Source organism: Mesocricetus auratus, unplaced genomic scaffold (genome assembly GCF_017639785.1).
Source record: "Mesocricetus auratus isolate SY011 unplaced genomic scaffold, BCM_Maur_2.0 Super-Scaffold_4256, whole genome shotgun sequence".
Taxonomy (NCBI): domain Eukaryota; kingdom Metazoa; phylum Chordata; class Mammalia; order Rodentia; family Cricetidae; genus Mesocricetus; species Mesocricetus auratus.
In genome coordinates this window covers 131,874,191-131,894,425 of record NW_024429182.1, presented here as the reverse complement: position 1 = coordinate 131,894,425, position 20,235 = coordinate 131,874,191, and the positions used below count along the sequence as shown (strand labels likewise).

Here is a 20,235-nt window from a genome sequence, read left to right as displayed (position 1 = left end):
TTTTACTATGCAGCGATGGGGTCACTGTGCAACACCGTCTCATGGAGGGAGTGAATTTTACTATGCAGCGATGGGGTCACTGTGCAATTTGGAGCAAAGGGCACTCTTCAGCTTTAAAGTCAGGGGCAGGGCAAGAATGTGAGCCCTTCATGCCTCCATTTGGCCACTGGAGTTCCCAGTTATAGCAAAAAAATAAATAAAAGTAAATAAGTAAACAAGGAAAGGGGATAAGACATCAGACTGGAGTGGTCACTTCAGGCATTGATGGGCCGGATGAAGGAAGGATGCCTGGAGAACCAGGAAAGCAGTGTTCCCAGGTGCATCTGTGAAGGGGAGCAGCCCCCAAGTCAGTGGAGTAAAAGGGAAGGTCTATTCTCAGTGTGGTTAGGCACCATCCAATCTGCTGGAGTGTCAGACACAACAAAATGTGAAAGTGAGGCCCCCCTTCCTCAGTCCTCTCCTGCCTGGGACATCAGAGAACTCCAAGCCTCCAGCCTTAGGCTGAGGGTTAGTCTGTTTCCTTGATTTGGGAGCTTTTAGCATTGGACTGAGCATCATTGCCAGAATCCTAGGGTCTCCTACTTGTGGACAGCCTGTTGTGAGACTTCTCAGTGCCCATAGTCAAATCGCCTGACGTTTTTATGTCTCTAAGTGCCCTACTGGGTCTGTTCTCTAGAGAACCCTGGCTGATACAGAATAGGAGATGTAAAATGGCCTCTGCTTTACCATAGGGCCAGCTACCAAAGAAGGTCCTACTGCTAGTAACTGACTTTAGCAAGATCACAGCACACACGATCAGTAACAAGCATCAAATTCAGATACAACAATATGAGATGATTCTAAAGTATTAAGTAAATAGCACCAATAAATTGGGAAAAGGAACAAATAACTTAAAATAAGTGAAGATCTATAAACTGAAAATTACATGCTGATGAAGATAATAAACACTGCTGAAATAAAAAAGGCCTAAATAGACATGTTCAAAGCAATACATGGTTCCACACAATCTTAATCAAAATCCCAGCAGGACCTCCATAGAAACTGACAAGCTTATTCTAAAATGTATATGGAAATGCCAAGGGCCTAGGATAATGGAAGCAAGTTTGGAAAAATAACAAAACTGGAAGACAGCAATAAGCCACAGACAGACACTCACGTCCGATAGTCTCCATCTTGCTGCTCTCAGGCAAAAATGAGTTGTCATACCAGCACCACTACTCTCTATAGAGACCTTCATTTGGGGACAGACAGAGGCAAAGTTCCCCTTCTCGTAATTACAGTCACTGCTGTGGCTAGATCATCCCCCTTCTACCTTGGCCATCAACTCTGTCTCCTTTGAGCCTCCTCCCATCAGCTCTGATAGCTTCTGCTTTGAGAGTATTTTGCAAAAATGACCAATAAGAAGTTTGGGGGATCCTTTCTTTGCCTTCACCTCCTGCCAGTGTCCAGGGTATCCACATCTACACGAACGAGAGTCATTGACAAGACTCAAACACTCAGTTAGGATAGCCAGTCCTGGCTTGAATTCCCGAACTCCACTCCACTTGGCTAAGTTCATAACCAAAAACCCCATTGCCTTTTCTCATCAAGTTCCTAGGACACAGGAACACCCCAGGAACGAGCTTGCACCTTAAGGAAAGCATCCCTCCCGAACTTCAATTCACATCTCCTTAGAGGGCTCATGTAAGAGTCCCACCGGATAAAGATTTCAAAGAGAAGCCCAGGGCTTTGGGGTAACAGACCAAATACTCTATATAGCCAACCCATTAGCTTAAAAGAAACAACAGGATGGTTTGGCTAAATGTTCTTCTAAAAGTCCACTCTTAAAAGCTGGATCCTTGGGGCTAGAGAGATGGCCTAGCAGTTAAGAGCACTTGCTGCTCTTATAGAGGAGGAGGAGGAGAGTTCAGTTCCCAGAACCCATACAGCAGTTCGTAACCATCTGTAATCCCACCCTGTTCTGGCCTCTGTGGTTCACCAGGCACATGCAGGCAATTTTATATTTGTAAGTATAAAATAAAAATAAATAAATATTTGAAAAGTTGGGGGTTTAGGAGGCAAGACTTTAGGAGTCCTCAGGTCACTGGTGGATAACCTCTTTTGCTTCCCACGCCCTTGCCTGTGGTGAGCTAAGTGGTTCTGTCCCACTACACGCTCCTGGGAAGACGGCATTATTTGGTGACACACTTGAAACTCTGAACTAAACAATCTAAACATTTTATCTTCCAGGTAGATTACTTGGATAATTGTTATAGTGCCATAAAATCGACTGACACAGACAAGTGGCCCTCAGAGCCTGAGATTCCCTGGGGACTTGATGGCTTTTCCAAGAGGTGTTGATCATACTGTCTCTGTGATTACCTGTGGCCTGGCTGTGTTCTTTAAATGTGGGAAGAAAGCACACCTGGGCTCACAGGTAACCTAGAAGATATCAGAATGAGATCTTAGAGTAAGCAGAGCCCCCCCCCCAATAATGCTCCCCATTGCAGTGGGCTATGAATGGCCGTGCAGGCACTGGGCACTGCTCCTGAGCAGACCCCAGCCTGTGAGATGGTTTGGACTGTGAAGGCATGTAATGTAGGACCACAAGAGATGGTTGGCACCAGGAAGGCATCCCTGTGGACCTGCAGTTCTGGCTTCCTCCGTTCTCACTGCGGCTGGTGTTGGGGAAACCACCTCATGTGGCCACCTTCTTTCCTCTCCCCAGGTTGGGAGCAGCTGTCTGTGGAGCCTGTGGTCCTTATAAACCCTGTTTCCTGGCACGGGCTGGAGGTCTCCACTGTAAACAGTGTCACCACCAACCAAGGGGTTTTCTGATGGCAGCACAGCTTTCAAGACGTTTCAGCCACTTTTTGTTCGGGGACAAGAAAAGAACTGGATTGACTGTCCATGTGTATTTCTGAGCAGCCAGTTTGGGTTCTCAGTAAAATACCCCTTGTAAGAAGGTAGACAGGAAAGACTAACAGACAGCATTTCCATGTGCCCTCCAGTCTCACTGTGTGGACCTGGCTGGCCTGGAACTCTTTATGTAGACCAGGCTGGCCTGGAACTCAAAGAGATCCACCTGCCTCTGTCTCCTGAGTGTTGGGATTAAAAGAGCATCACTGGGCCCGGACCCTATGTCCCTTTTATAAAAAATCTTTATATGAGAACAGATTACCATGGGAGAGTGTAAGATTTCTTTCTTTAAATGTCTTTTAATTACATTTATCTACTTGTATTTAAATTGTTTCTATGTGTGTATGAGTATGCCACTAAGGAAAGAAGACAATTTTCTGGACTCAGTTCTCTCCTTCCTCCACATGGGCCCTGGGGTCTCTAACTCAGGTCATTAGCTTACTGCCCTAAATATCTTTTTAAAAGTAAAACGAGTAACCACGGTGGCCCTTGATGGAGTAACAGCAGAGCCTGTGGGGACAACAGGAGAAATAGTGGTGACCTCATCTGCGAAGAACTCTTACAGCCATTCTTATCCCACTGAGCATCTGTCACGGGCAGGAAAATGACACAGCGCATGGAAGCAGGGGCTGAGAAAGCAGAGCCTCCAAAGGACAACCTGCAACCCTGTAAAGTTCCCTTCCCAGAAGGATGGTCCCTCGGATCCAACCACCCGGATGAACCATGAAAGGAATCTATATGCTAGTAAATCTTCCTTCACGTCTCCAGGAGGGGGAAGAGATGCGCGCACAGGCGGTGCCCAGCCTCACCTTCAAGGTCAGCCGCACGGCATTGCAGTTCTCCTGCAGCGGGTTCAGCTTCAGCGTCTCCCCCAGGTTGCTGCATCCCGATGAGTGGTGCTGCAGCTCACAGCAGACGCACACCTCCACGCTGTCGAACTTGATCTAAACAGGGACGCAGACAAGCTTCGCGTTAGCACGGCGTTTGGCCCCGGAAGCATGCTCTGAGGTCTGACATAGCAAGGACACGAGAAACGGCTCCGCTGGAAACATACCTTCACAGCTAAAACAATTTCCATCGACCAAGGCCGCGAATGCCGCCATGAATGCCACCGTGGATTACTTCAACGTCTCTTTTAAAAGCAACGGTTAAAAAAAGAAAGTGGAGCCGGAGAGCTGACTGGGTGGGTGAAGAGTTTGTCACATGCACACCAGCGTCTGAGCTTGGATCCCCAGAGCCTATGGGAAGCTAGGTAAGGTAGCCTTGTGCTTCTATAGCAAAATGGGAGGCAGAGGCAGGAGAGTCCTGAAGCTCACACACAAACAAGTTTGGTAAACACAGCAACAAAGAAAATTGATTAGATTCTTCTCTCATACCATACATCCCAAACACAGTTCCCCCTCCCTCCACTAGAGACACCACCTTAAGCAACGTGGAAGGTGAGGGCAGATACCCAAGGCTGTCCTCTGATGGCAGATATGACACACACACACACACACACACACACACACACACACACACACACACAGGAAAATTATTTTTGGAGGAATCTTTTAAGTTCCATGAAACAGCAGGTGAACCACAGAAATAAATGTAATCTGAAAACCACTCATCCATTTATAGGTCTGTGGAGGTATGCTTTGCCCCATTCTTGTCTCATGGTCAGAACTTTCCTGTCGTACTCCATCACTCCGTGGCCCCTGAAATTCGTTTCCATCCACCAACATGCAGCCCATCTTAATCTTCAAGACTTGGTTGGGCTTTCCATCCCCACCTATACCCAACTTTTGTTTTGTTTCGCTGGAGTTACAGCTTATTGTCACACTATGTGTGGTCCAGATGCATCATCACTGTCAGCGGATTCTGAATAAGTTAAAATAGCTCAGAAAATGAAAGGTCATTGGAAGGAAACAAATGCATCCTTAGAACTTTGAAAAACAGTGGCAAAGCAGAAAAACTGTATGATGTTTTCAGCCACAGGAAAAAGAACAGACTTACCAGTGCCTGATTGGAAATTGAATTTAAAAAAAAAGAAGAAGAAAAGAAAACCTGTATAGAAGATGCCTAAACAGAAAACATTCACTTAAATCAGTGGGATTCTATTCAAGGCTGATGTAACACGAAACAAATTCTTTTCCTTAGACTAGCAGGTGCCCACTTCAATAAATCCTGACAAATGTTTCACACCAGGTGACTCAAAGTGCCTGTGTTATTTTCAGACAAATATTGGCCCATTGTAACGGTAACAAATGACTTTTCACTGCATGGTGTGCTACAAAGGGAGGCGCCACAGACTCCATGTATCATGACTGTCATTCCTAACTGCTGGGTGTGGGAGTCAGGACACATCCACCACATCCAGAGAGCTAAGGAGCGTGCAGGATTCATCAGAGGCTGGCTCTTCCTACAAGGCATGTCCCCTGCAGGTATGGAGCTCAGGTCCCCAGATGTCAAACTGCACCCACTTGAGCTGTGTCCCAGGATGACGTCCACACCAAAGCTCTTTCCCTGAGTTCTATGACCCCTTCCTCACACTGCTTTCCTAGACTGCTAAGCTTTTATCCAAAGTGCTTCTCCCTTTTAGCTTTTGCCTTCCTGGTGTGTGAGCTGATGTCCCAGGGTCTCCACATCAATCTACAGAGACAGCTCCAGATGCATCCCAGTGCACCCCCAGGACGGGGTTGAGGGGGTCGTAGCAATTGACTCTCACCAGCCAATGTGGGCAGAAGGGATACGGTGGGAGCTCTGAGTCTCAGCCTCCCTATGCTTTGTGATTCTGCACCCTACTTCCAGAATAAATGACCTTCAGAAAGAGACAAGACTAGGTTCTGGAGAACTAAAGGGCCCCTGCCTAGGACTCAGCAGGAGATTCATGGAGTATAGCTATGTATCTGGTCTGCCTGTTGGTATGTGCTCACATGCCATTATTATGAAAAGCCTAATAGTTTTTGAATGATCCAAATGAAACCTCTACCAATAAGGGAATAAGCATCCAAGCTCACTTGCATCTTTAACAATTCTCCCTAGGTGATTCTGGATGCACACACTGCTGTCTGTGTGGTATGTCATAATAAAGTATCACGTTTTAGGAGGTGGGGCTATCTTCAACCTTGCACATTTACTTCACCATTCATTTCGTGAAAGAGAGAGAGTGTGTGTGCGCGCGCGCGCGCGCGCACACACACACACACACACACACACACACACAGGACTCCTCTCCACTGCCCAGGAAACTCACCACCTCCCTCCCTGTTTTGGTGATCACTCACATGCTTCCATCTGTATATTTTCACCATTGGCACTTTGATTAATCTGATGTGTTTTGCTAACCTTATGCACTCGTAGAGTGCTACTATATTTAGATGCGGGTGAATGGTGCTCATTGACATCATATTATATGGCACAAATACACTACTTTTTAGGCCTAATCTACTGATGGACATTTCAGCTGTTGCCAGTGCTTGGTAGTTGTGGTGCTTTCAAAGAAATGGCCCCCAAAGGGAGTGGCACTATTGGGAGGTGTGACCTTGTTGGAGGAAGTGTGACACTGTGGAGGCGGACTTTGATGTCTCATTTGCTCAAAATTCGTCAGTGCAACAGCCACTCAACTTCCTGTTCCATGCAAGAAGTAGGACTCTCAGATACCCCAGCATCACATCTGCCTGTCCACTGCCATGCTCCCCGCCACGATGGTAATCGACAGAACCTCTGAAACTGTAACTGAGCCCCCTCAATTAAATGTTCTCTTTGTAAGAGTTGCTGTGATCACGGGGTCTTTGCACAACAATAGAAACTTAATGAAGACAGTGGTTCCGTGTAAAGCTGCTATGCCATTCCGGATACATGCAGCATTTCATCTGAGTATAATACACCGACTGAATGGAGCTACTGGGCCTCTAGGGATCTTTGCAGTAGATGATGCAGGGAAATTTCCACTGTTTATTTTTTATTTTTTTACCAATTTATATGCCACCAGAACAGTGCCAGTATGCTTAACTTTTATATCCTGGCTTTATAATTTTGGTAAGAAAAGTAATGAAGGGAGACGTTAACCAAAATTAGAGACTAAGCCAAGAAAATAAAAAAGGGTGTACACAGACAAGAGATAAAGGAAATTCTAAGGCAACAAGAAAGGAACAAATAGGCCATCTCTGTGGCCAAGCAAGCCACACTGAAGCAGGAGTCAGAGGCTCCAGGAAGGGAAAACAAAGCTCGCCAATGCCACCTGGGCAGGCTCACACTGACAGATCTTCAGTCTTTTCGGAGTGTCTGAGGAGAATCAGAAACAGGAACATAGGACACTAAATGCAGCATAATGAAACAATCATAATTTCAGAATCCAAGAGCCAGTACACACAGCGCATGGCTCTGTTAAATATGTGGCTTGAAATCCTACCGTTTCTCCTGTAGTTGCCCTTTTCATCATCTTAAGAAAATTACTTGTAGGGCAAAACTTTGCCATTTTGATGATGTCCAAATTTATACTCTTGCAGCCCAGTCATTAATGTAAGAGCTTTTCTTTTTTGAGCCCTAGATCCTAATGATGTGTTCTACTGATTTTCTCTAATGGCCTTGCATTTTTTATCATTGCTTTTTGAATCAAAGACTGTTTTAGTTAATTTTTGTATAAGACACAAGACTTTGGTTGAAGCTGATTACTTTTGCCTAGAGACGTCTAACTGATCTAATGTCTGTGGCCAGGCCTTCTCTCTGCATTGTGTCATTATTTGTGTGAATCTGTTTCTGGCTTCACTGGTCTGTCTGTCTCCACTGCACAGTCTTTGATTACTGCAGTAATAATCCAGAAAAGGAATAGAAGGAGGGTTCTTTACATTTATTCTTTTCAAAATTTCTTCTTTTCTTCTTCTTCCTCCTCCTCCTCCCTTTTTCCTTCTCCCCATATATGCTTTAGAATAGGATTGTCAGTATCTATAAAAATTCTTGCTGTGATTTTGATAGGGGTCAAATGAACCTACACATCAATTTCGCAAGAATGGACACTGATTTTTATGCTATGTTTAAGTTCAAGAAAAGAGCACATCTCCCCACTTTCCTTGATTTATTTCACTACTGTTACAGACTTTTCAGTGAATGAGTCTGATATGTGCTTTGTTAGATTTATACGTATTTTGAGTGACTACAATGATACTTCATTTTACATTTCAGTGTCTCCTTTCTCATTTCTAAGGCAGAGAAATACATCAAATTGTGTATTTCAATGTGTCCTGTAACCTTTCCAAACACATCTATTAGTTCTTTGTTGGTGTTATCTGTTTGCATTGTTTGGTGTCCTTTAAATTTTTCCATTGTGATTTTATACATAGACACCAATGTCATCTAAATTGAGTTGATTTTGTTTTCCTTTGCAATCTGTATATCTTTTATTTTCTTTTCTTGTCTGACTACATAAACTTGTACTTCCATCATTGTGCTCATGTTGAATAAGACTTGTGAGATAAGCATGCTTGCTTTGTTCTAGATTTTAGGAGAAAAGTAGTCAATCTTTCACCATCAATTGCATTAATTATAGGATTTCAAAGTCACTTTTCCAGCTCGAGGGCATTACCTATGCCTATTTTTCTAAGTCATTTGTTGTTTTCTATATTTTTCTTAAAGATAGGAGCTCACTTTTTAATTTACATTAGACAATATTCAATGGGAAAATGCTAATATAGTTAGAACATAGTACCCTAAACTGCAGTCAGATTAGGAACAGTTGTCATTTTACAAAATAAAATTATTCAAAATAGTCATGACTGCTTTCCAATTCTAAAGATTAGATCAGGGAGTTCTGACTCCCTTTTCTTGGTGGAAAAATAGATTTTTTTCATACAATATTTTTTAAATCTGATAAGTTATTTTTTAAATCACAAGAGGATGTTCAATTTTGCCAACTGTCCTTTGTGCATCGGCTGATAAAACCATGTGGCATTCCTTCTTGGTCCTTGGATTGAATTGATTGGCTTTGTAATGATGTGCATAATTTATAAACATGAATATGTATTTCCTTTTGCTATTTTCAAGGACTTTTGTACATATATTACTGAGTGATCTCCAGGTCTCTTTATACACTGCTTTTGATAGAATGATACTAGTTTCATTAAATCAATAAAGAAGTGTAACTTTCTCTTCTATTTCAACAAATAGAATGCAGAAATGATATTAATTTTTAAAATATTTGGTGTATTAGCCAATGAAACTTTCTGGCTTTAGATATTTTGTTCTAAAGAGTTGTGAAATTATGGTGGATTAATTTTGCTATTCCTCAGTGTCTGTATTTTTATTAAGATTAATTTTATATATAAGTTATGGGGATACAACACAGTGTTGATTTTACATTGTGAGTTATGCTATACAAATTACAAATCCATCATTCCACAAACCAATTCTTTTGTGGTAGAACATTTAAAATCTACTTTTAGCAATTTTTAAATATATACAATACTATTATATATTATACATGCCACTGTGCAATAGCTCACTAAGGCTTCTTCCTTCTATCTAACTCAGTGATTCTCAGCCTTCCTAATGCTATGACCCTTCGATACAGTTCCCTGTGACCCCCAACCATAAAATTATTTTCATTGCTACTTCATAACTGTAATTTTGATACTTTTATGAATCATACTGTAAATATCTGATATTTCTGATGACGGCCTTAGGTGACTCCTGTGAGAGAAGGGGTCTTGACCCACAGGTTGAGAAGCCCTCTGCTCAACACCTCCCTTGCATGTCTCCTGCTCCAGTGATTATCATTCTGCTCTGCTCCTGCAAGTTCATTATTTCGACTCCAATGTAAGTGGGCCATGTGGTGCTTGTCTTTCTGGGCCTGACTTGTCTCACTTAGTGTAGTACCTGTTTCTTACAAATGGCTGCGTCTTTTAAGGGCTTGCAAGCACAACTGGATATAACCATCAAACGATGGGCTTTCGTGTTGTTTCCACATTTTAGCTATGGCAAGAAGCAATGAACCCTTGTGTGCTGACATCTTTCCAGCATACGTAGTTCATATCCTTTGGACACAGACCCAGGAGTGGGGTAGCTAGATTCACATGGCAGTTCTGTCTCATTTTTGGAGGAACTCCTATACTGTCTTACAGGGTGACTACATTCACTTGTATTCCCACGTGCAGGGAATATGTTGATAAAATGGTGTACAATTTCACTAGACCAAAAGAAGCAGATATCACAATTAAGAACAGGAAAAGAAAAACATATTTCTTAAAAATTCTCACAGCTAAACAACAAGCATTGTTAGCTTGGGGGAATCAAGGCAGGTGCACAACAGGCTCCTGAATGGAAAAAGTCTGCAGTTCCCTCCAGGTGTGATCTTTCCCAAGGAAGACATGGCTGTGTGCTGATGCTCGGCCATTGTCCCAATGCTGCACGGGGATGGGAAAACGGTACTTTAGAGATCTTATTGAAGAACAATGTGTGCAAGAATTACCCAGAGCATTCTTTACAAAGGACAACCGTTTGATGGGTGGATAGCAATCTCATGTTTGCGTGCTAAAATTAAAACACTAAGATAATGGTTTTAAAGCAGAGACCAGTAAGAAAGCATCAGAAAGAGGAGCGTGATACAGGAGAAGTGACATTTCAGGCTGGGGTAGGGGAAAAATAGTCTACTTACAAGCAGCGAGTTTGGTAGTGGTAGGAATTAGTGCAGCCACTATGGACATCACTATGGGAAGCCTCAGAAACACTAAATATAGACCCAGCCCTTCCACCCCTGAAAGATTGAGTCACACATGCTTGAGCTTCAGTGGACCTAGGGGCACCACTCTTGGTAGCTGTATTATGGAACCAACCTAGACGTCCAACAACAGAGGACTGGGTAAAGATAAGGCGATATGCATATTCGGCAGAATTTCATTCATAGGTAAGGAAGAATGTAATTAGGCATTTTTTTTCAGGAAGTTGGGTGCAACTGGAGATATCATCACCTTAAACGAAGGAAGCCAGTCACACAGTACCACCTCTTCTTTTATTTGTGGTCTCCACGTCTCACATAGATATGTATAGATGACATGAAAGTATAAATGGAACTGTAGGAACAAAGGGAACCAATGGAAAGCAGGGAAGGCTCGGTCAGGAGGACATGGGGCACTGCTCAATGTTTAACACACAGTTGGATGTAAATATACAATGACTATATGCAATGAAAGTTTTGGCAAGAAGGTATACAACTTAGAATTCACTTATATATTCCCTTGTATATCGTTGGCAAGAAGGCAAAATGGTGTGACCTCTACGGAAATCAACACAGCATTTCCTCTTACATTTGAATTGCCATGCACCCAGCAAGTCCTCTGGGTGTATATGCTGGGTGAAAGGACTCACAGTTGCAGAAGGGTGACCACTGTGGGATCCTGCTCAGGTGGGGCACCTGGAGCAGCCACATTCACGGGACAAGGAAAGAAGAGGGAGCAGTTTTAGTTTGCCAAGATGGGAAATTTGTAGAGAGGCAGTGGTGTGCCAGAAAATGGGCTTCACAATAGTGTATACATGGTTAAGGTAGGAAATTTTATGTTCTGTGTTTTCTGCCACAACTGAAAATTAACACCTGGTTTTCACAGACCTATAATTAAAATAATGAAGACAATAGCACTAACAAATGACATAGGCTCTTTCTGACCTTTAACAGGGTCCCAGAAATCTGGGATTCAGAAGTGGTAAATGATGCTCTGAGCACTGTGTGGCCCGCAACAGGTGACAGTTATATCCCAATGAACTCTCCTAGTTAAGAACACAGTTAAGCCGCAAATGGATTTCTGCACTGAACCTACTGACTAGCACAACTCAGCCCCACCCACCTCGAGCATGTCCAGAATAGTCACATTAGCTACAATTGGGCAGAACTGAACACCAAGTCAGCTCTTCGCTGCCTTATACAATCTATTGAATGCTGAATGGAAAACACAGGTGGGTATGCTTTCAATTGACATAAAGTTAAAAATCTTTCAAGTTGTGACTTTGGCATGCCCTCTGTGAATCAACAGCTCACTCTCATTGGCCTCTCTCTCCCCTCTCTTGCCTTGCCTCCCCGGGGCTAAATAACTTGGCTCCTAGATTCATCTTTCCCCCAACGCTGTCCTTTTGGCAGCATCCAGAGGTCACATATCTAGCTCATTTGTGCTTCTATCAGAGAATGGCAGGGGTGTAGCATCCCTCTTTTTGTCGTGTAAGCCCTTTCCACTCCAAGACAGGCCGATGGACCATAAATAAGGGGGCAGGTTAGCTTTTAAATGCTCCAAAGAGATTCACAAAGAATTATTGTGGTTTCATTTGCAAAGCTCTGCTGTGTCTTTCCCAGTGACCCCAACACCAAGGGGCACTCTTGAAATAAATCTGTCAGCTGCTTGCACACCCAGATGTCAGGGTCAGGGAAATAATCATGAGGTTTCCCGAATTCTTAGAATTAATCACAAACTCAGTGAAATAACTGATGGAAAAGATTTATTTGGATGTCTCTTCCCTGGGGCCACTAGAAGGTTCTTTGGAGTGAAAAAAAAATGCTTTTTAGTTAAACCGACGTGCCTTCCTTTCCCTGGGATTATCCTGCACCACAGAAACAGTTTTGTCTTTTGCATGAGCTGTGTTGGTGTCAATGACAAGCATAGAGTTGGAGTTGAGATTAAGTAACAATTTCCAGTTCATGAGATGGTTGAGAATAAACTACAGTCATCTCTGACCATCCACTGGACATTGAACAACCCCACCCCATCCTGTGAGGACCCTCTATGCTACTGTATCTGTACACAACTGTGGACCTCCTCCTGTGAGCTGTAGTCATCTCTAGGTGACTTATAATGCCCACTGCAATGTAAACGCAGAGTTAATTGAGTCAGCATGGTAGAGCCCACAGATAAGAGGAACTGTTTTTAAAACGATGAACTTTGGGAGCTTGAGAGATAGCTCAGAGGTTCCAAGTACTGGCTATTCTTTTAGAGTGCTGGGGGTTTGATTTCCAACACCAATACTACAGCTAACAACAGCCTATAACTTCAGTTCCAAGTGATTTGACATTTTCTTCTGGCCTCTGTGGGCACCAGGCATACATGTGGTACACATGCCAGCAAAACACCCTTATACATAAAATAATAGTTTAAAATATTAAAAGGTGAACTTTCGAGCCAGGTGTGTTGGTGTGCACTTGGAATTTCTGAACTGCGCAGAAAGAGCTAGAAGGGTGATGGTGTTCAAAGAGAGCCTGACTTATGTAGTAGAACTCATTCTATGAACTAAATAAAACAAAACAGTAAAGGAGCTGAAGCCAATTACAGCTAGGCTCACAAGTCCTGCTGGTGTGGTTCTGGCCCAAGCACACCCACCTCCTTGCCCAAAGTTCTGGTTTAATGGGAACCTGACAGTGGGACTTGACTGGTACTGATACAGTCACAGGAAAGGAGGGAAAAGCAACCATGTGGCATATTTCTTGTAGTTTCTCACTGTGGGCTGATAGTGCTAAGCCAGAGGGGCCTCTTTAGGGCCACGCCACCCATGGCATGCACGCCTGGCACACAGTGCTTCCTCAGTCAACAGGAATCCTATGAGCCACTCTGTGCCATCTGGACTTTTCCAGAACTTGGAAGCTTTATTAGATTAGAGGGGGGTTCAGAGTGTGCACCCTGTGGGTTAAGGGGTACACCACAGGGATACCAGCTACGCAGTGAAAGACGAGGACAGGCTTGTCAGGCACCCACATATCCTCAGCTAGTCTTCTAAGACTCACTGCTACTGTGTTGAGGTTAATGTGTCTTTACCACTAGTACTATTTCCTCTGTGAAACTGGGTGTGTTCATGTCATACAAAGCTGCTGTAATGTCTTCTTGATGGGTTGATCTTCCAGTCAACGTGAGATGACTTTCCCCTCTTCTGACTAGTTCTGAAGTCCCTTTTGTCAGATGTGGGAACAGTGTCACACTTGTCAATCCCTAGAAACATTTGCTAAGAATACCTTTTCCCACCCTTCCAACCTGAGTTTGCATCTGTCTTAGATGCTGAGGTATGTCTCTCGTATGCAATAGTAAATGGATCCCTGTGTTATAACTGAATCTGATAGCTTTGTCTTTTGAGTGGGAAATTGTAACCATTAATAATCAGAGTTAACACTGGAAGATATTTTGTTGATTTTGTAGTCTTTGGTGTTTTCCTCGTCTGCTTAACTATTCTTCTAGACTGATTAACTCATATTCCACTATCATGGATAATCTAAAAGAAATGAATGAGTGTCTAGATGCATATAACCTACCAAAATTAAACCAAGATGAAATAAATTATTTAAAAAGACCAAAACCAAATAATCACATTGAAGCAGCAATTAAAACAATCTCCCAACTGAAAACAAAATCTCTAAAACTGTGAGCCCCAAATAAGCCTTCTCTTTTTATAAGTTGGTCTTCACAACCATTTGTTCAACAACGGAGAGCTAGCTGATACACTTGTGCGTGAGTGTGTCAGTGTACATCCTAGAGCTCACAAATGGAGTGTGGTCAGTGTAAACATCACAGAGTTCTCTAACACTCTAGATCAGACGATGTGAGCGAGGAGGAACTTCTTTAAAACCTGCAGATACTCAGGCTGCAGATATGGGTTGCTACACAAGTGGCAAGAGGACCTGAGTTTGCACTCACAGTAATCATGTAAAAAGGCAGGCATAGCAGCACATACGTGTAACCCAGAGCTGGATCCCTAGATCCTGTTAGCTAGTTAGTATAGCCAAGTGGTGATAACAAGGCTCTGTGAGTGACACCATGTAAACAAAAACAAGATGATGAACAATAGAGGACACCCCAATGTCAACCGCTGGCCTCCACATGCACACACTTTGTACCCACATATACACATACACATACACATACATACTATATTCTGAGAAAATGGGGGGAAAAGCTTCAGTTAAGCAGTATGAAAAAGACAACGGAGAAACAGGCAGGGCTTCTATACTTGATACCAGCGGCATGCCAGTCAGCCCTACACACACACACACACACACACACACACACACACACACACTGGAAAGCTTAAATGCAACTTGTTAACAACACATGACCTCATACACAGTATTTGTGGAGAGAGCTTGTAATGTTTATTCTTTCTACTCTCTTTAGAACACACATTTTACCCTACTGCCTGGTCTCGCCCATGTGTAGAATGTAAAAGTGCTGATCTCATAGACATTGAGGGTAGACTGAGGAACAGTAGAGGTAGTGCTTGAATGGGGCCTGGGGAGTTGCAGTTCAAAGGCTCAGTCACTCCAGCCAGACAGGAGGGAAAGAGCTAGGTCTGCTACACAGTAAGATGGTCATAGCCTCTACAGAAAGACATGACAGAAAGAGCTCAGGTCTGCTACACAGTAAGATGGTCATAGTTTCTACAGAAAGACATGACAGAAAGAGCTCAGGTCTGCTACACAGTAAGATGGTCATAGTTTCTACAGAAAGACATGACAGAAAGAGCTCAGGTCTGCTACACAGTAAGATGACCATGGTTACAACACACTGACCTCTCTCAGTACCTGGGGCAGGGCCGCCCCATCTGCCGAGCCCAGGGTCAGAGTGTGCTTCGCTCAGCATCTCTCTGCCTGCTCTGGGGGCAGGGTTACTTCAACACTGGAGTTTGAGAATTCTCATCCAGCTCATGTGAAGTCAGAAGAGCTGGAATAATAATAAAGGGTACTGCTAGCCTCAGCCTGGCTCCTCCTTACATCACGAGTCAAAATTTACCCCCTTAAACTTGAGTGGACATTTATCAGTGTGTTACTTTCACTACGGCATATATCAGGCCATCAGGGAAGCCTGCTAATAAGAACCAATTACTATTTCTGACTTCTGGTGGTCACACCCCAGAACGCAGGAAGACAGTCTAGGAGAAGCATTCATTTGTTGTCAAAGGCTGGAAGCTGCTGCATTCTTTATTTTCTTATTAGTGTGTTGGCGCATACACAAGTAAGGATGGTGGGAAACGCATTTAAAAAAATCCATTCCTTTAAAATAGACAATGAAGAGAATCTAGGTTTGTTAGCTGTCCATTGCTGGGATAGAGTACCATAGATAATGACCTCAAAGAGGGGATAGGTGGTGCCTTTTGACTCCTGGTTGATTGGCCATGTGGTTTTGAATTGTGATAAAACAATATTTCATGAAGAAGTGTAGCAAAGGGTGCTGTATGCATCACAGCCAGGAAGCGAAAGGGAAGGAGGAAGGGGATGTGGTCAGGGTTCCAATATCCCTTTCCTCAGGCACACCCCCAATGACTTAATCCCCCCTCTGAGCCTAACCACTTCCCATAGCACCACAGGATGTACACTTGAGGCCTTTGAGAGACATTTGTAATCCAAACTAGGGCATCACATTTATTTGCATGTGCATAAAATATTTAAGGAACTATTCCAAAAGATAGGACTTTCATTCTTCAAGCCAGTTAACTAAGCCTGAAGTTTTCCTGAACCTTGTAGGTGCTAGGGGTGGGGATTTGCGTGCTGTGTTTGTTTCTTTCCCCTTCTTTTTGGGTCTTGGCTAAGCCCTAGGGCTATCTGTGAAACAATGAGTCTATTTCAAGTTAGAGACTTTAGTATTTTAGCACATATGCACCATCCTGATAAGAGATGGAGAGAGAAAGGGAGAATCCGGATGTGAGGCCAGGAGATGCCAGCTGGATCTCCTGACAGCAGCGCTACTGTCGAGTGGGACGCCCAGCCAGCCTCACCAGCTCTTCAGGAATTCAAGCTTATCCTCAAAGGATGTGGCATGGGTCCTGGTCATCCTCACAGGCCTTGTGTGTGGTGGCACCACCAAGACCCGCATCCATCACTAAGTCAGGCATGCTTACACACTCCCAAGTTAAGCAGAAAAGCCAGGCTGCTGCGGTCAAGGTATCACCGGAGAGGCGCTGAGGAGCTCCACGTGGAGACTCTGTCTGAAGCACTGTGGTGGAGGCTGCAACCTCCACCTCCTGCTGGGGCTGCTTTTGTTAATTATGTGGACTTAGCTGCACTTCCAGCCCAAACATTATCAATTAGCCCTGTCACCGGAGAATGGCTGCACTTTGCTAACAGAAACAGAGAAAGGTCTGAATAAGACTCACCGGGTATCTTTCTTGATGGAGACTCAAGCAAAAACAAGAACAAAAGGAAAACAGGGAGATGCTGGAGAGGCAGGTGCATGGTCAAATTAACTAGGGAATGCGGTGTTTCTCAAAGGCTAGTGATGGGGGAGGTGGAGGCAGGAGCATTAGAAGCCCAATGCCTTACCTTGCCTCAACAAACAAACAAAAAAACTTCAAAATGGCTGTCCAGCTCAAATTTTCTGACTGGCGACATTCTAGAGCATGCTGACACCTCCAGGAAAAGAATCAAGGTTATCTGTCCCTCCCTCACCTTCTTCTCTGTGCCTTCATTGTAAAGGACCACTAGCCCACACCCACTGTCACCAAGGCCAGGAGCTGTGCTGTGAGGAGGGCAGTGTGAGCAGCCAGGGGAAGCTTGGCCAGGTGCCTGCCAGGTGAAGGACTTACTTCGCAAGGGGAACATGCAGAACTCAGGTTCCCTCATGGTCAGGCCCCTCTTGGTTCTCTATTCACAGATACAAATGCCTGCCAACTGACTTTCCTTCCTTCCTAGACTGTAAATATAACACAATAAAGCACATATTTATGGATTGAATTTTTTTCTAGTCTTGAATATAATCAGGTTTCATAACTTTCCATGGGAAAGCAGGGTTCACAGAAGTGAATGTATTTCTGGGAAAACTGGAAACACTCACACAGTACCTACAAATTACAGTTGTTTCCCCTATGCCCATGGAATTCTGGGATTCCAGGACATGCCCCAATCCCAGAATGCTCAAGTCCTTCCCAAAAAGGGGCAGGGTATTTGCATATGAACTACACCTGCCTGTTTTAAAATAGTCTCCAGGTTACTATGATATGGAACAAACACAATGCCTACATACTTTAGTTACATGGACTCTGAAAAGTGCTTGGTCTGACACAGATTCAAGTTTAATCTTTCGGGAATTTTCTGGAACTTGTTTTTGCTTGTGGAGCCAGGATTTCATGGCCTTGACTTGAAATCCTCCTGTCTCAGTCTCCTAAGTGCTGGGTATTGTTGGAGTGTTCATGAACTTGGGGTTCGTGGACCTGAAGATGCAGAACCAGTGGCAGCTGGCTCCTAGGGCATTGATTGAGTCAAATGGTACAAACATGCTAAACAAAGAGGTTGGGCAGAGTGGACGGCTGGTTGCCCTTGGGCCAGGGGGACAGTTATTTAAACTAAGGTTTCCTTTGCTCCTCAGTGCTGGGAGGACCACACTGTGCTTGAGGGTGAAATCTGGGGACACCATATAATTTTCTATTTCTAGCTTCTTTGGAGAAATGCCTTGTTCTGGGCCTTGTAGGCCACTGCTCGAGCTAGTCCCTCGAGGTGAGGCTTCCTAGCTCCAGCCGCCCTGAGTCTGTGTCTGGCCTGACCCTCACAGACTGTGAGTTTCTATTGTCTCTACTCCAAGAGGTGAGGTACCTCTCCCATCTCTGTGCTGTGTCCCCACAGTAGACTCCTCTCCTTTTAGGACACACTGAGGGATCAGGGAGGAAGACACAATATGGGGTTATAGAATATGGGTTATGGAGCCTGGGTGTCAGCTTCATGCCATTGAAAAGTGAGCCAAGAATCCACACAATAGGGGTCTCTCTCTTCTCCTCCTCCCTCCCTCTCTCCAGCAAACAGAGAGATGGCTCAGTGTTTAAAAGCACTTGATGTTCTTCCAGAAGGCCCTGGTTCAATTCCCAGCACCCACATGGTGACTGATAACCATCTCTAACTCCATGGCAATCTGAAGCCCTCTTCCGTCATCCTCTGGCACCAGGCAGGCACGTGGTGCATAAACATACATACAGACAAAACATCCACACATAAAATAAATAAAATAAAATAGTAAAAATTGAAAGGCCGGCTAAGCACAAAACCTACCCAGAAGGCCTGGCGGCGGCAGTGTCCCTTCTTTGGGTGAGGGGTAGAGAGAACAGGGACATCACCTATGTCTGCAGCTCTCTCCCAATCTCCTGAAATGGGGGACTTCTCATTCCACAGACCCTGACAAAAGAAAGGCAGGTGCTCTCTGGAGAGGTCTCACCTGACAGAGAACTGATGACGGTGATGTCCCAACTGGGATTCAGCAAAGCCCAGGGCTTGCCCACATAGGTGCCAGCAGTTAAGCTTAGAAAACTGGAGCGCTGCAGTCCAACGGGCGTGAACTGGACCACACACAGTGACCTGGGGGCTCCTGGGCATGCTAAGGATTTACCCCAGTTTCTGTTGTCCAGGTAGACGGTAGTCACCCTTCCAGTTCCTTCCACGCCTCAGTGAGCAGTTATGAGAGGAAGGCTGAGGGCTGCTCCCTCTGGTTCACTATGCTAGCGGCTGGAGAGACAGGGAAAAGATCAAAGTGCCCAGCGCTGGGCTCGCAGAGAAGAAAATCCACCAGAGGGCAGCACACTGAGCTGCCAGGCAAGAGCAGCAAAGTGTAAGGGGCCCTAGGACCAGTGAGGAAGCCTAGCCCAGACTCAGGGAGGTCAGCGCTGCACACGCACAGCACCTCACTGGGCTTCTTCCTGTCCGTGGCCACAAGACCCTCCCAGATAGCGCGAGTTAGCCCTGGGTCTTTCCCAGGCTCCCGTGAAGCCCCAGTCCCATGCTCAGAATGCCTTGCCTGCAAGCATTTCGCCACTTCCCTCCTGGCAGCCATTCATCTAATGCAGCCCAATTGGAACGTGGGCTTTTTCTGAGGAAGGTGTGTCATAACGTTCTATCTTGTTACCCACGGTCAGAATGTGTCATCCAATGAGCAAGAGAATAGCATATCCGCAGAGACAGCACAGTGAGAATCATTTACCTGAAATTGCTGCTAGGTTACTTTATTGACTTTTATTTTGTTAGGAAACTTTTGAGTTTGGAATCAACCGTCAAATAATCATTTTCCCCATGAAATCTATTTGTTCACAACAAGGCAAATTCACTCAATGATAAGGTAAAATAGAATGATATTACCAGAAGAGGAAAAAAAATGTGTCCTTGTAACTAAGCACCAGTTGAAGTGAAATGTTAAATTTCTCATGAGGTCAAGAGAAGCCAAGACCATTCCTGACCTGTGCTTAGTATACTAAAGCATAAACAAACAAACAAACAACCTTATTTCAAAAACCCACGATGAAAGCAATGGCTAGCAAGACCTCCGGAGGACAGTGTACTGTCAATCAAGATTCCCTTTACGCTCAGAGCCAGACATGTCTCACTGCCCCAGACTGAGGCTGTGTCCTCTTCTAATTTACTATTCATGG

General features: G+C 44.3%; 1 protein-coding gene and 1 long non-coding RNA gene across 4 annotated transcripts in view; both read right to left on the bottom strand.

Annotated features, from left to right (window-relative positions):
• Fam189a1 (family with sequence similarity 189 member A1) overlaps positions 1–20,235 on the bottom strand; it is a 409,697-nt gene that overhangs the window by 63,702 nt on the left and 325,760 nt on the right. For 2 of the 3 annotated variants that reach the window (XM_005084412.4, XM_040730821.1), the window contains exon 4: positions 3,708–3,842. The exons of the other annotated variant lie outside the window; for it this stretch is intronic. In XM_005084412.4, the coding sequence (XP_005084469.1) occupies positions 3,708–3,842 (135 nt within the window). The remainder of the gene's footprint in view (positions 1–3,707; positions 3,843–20,235) is intronic. 3 annotated transcript variants of the gene reach the window in all.
• Positions 17,913–19,449, bottom strand: LOC121133804. The gene is made up of 3 exons (XR_005870794.1): positions 19,203–19,449; positions 18,869–18,991; positions 17,913–18,070 (listed from the first exon to the last, which is right to left on the bottom strand). It is a non-coding gene; the product is annotated as an uncharacterized LOC121133804 (long non-coding RNA).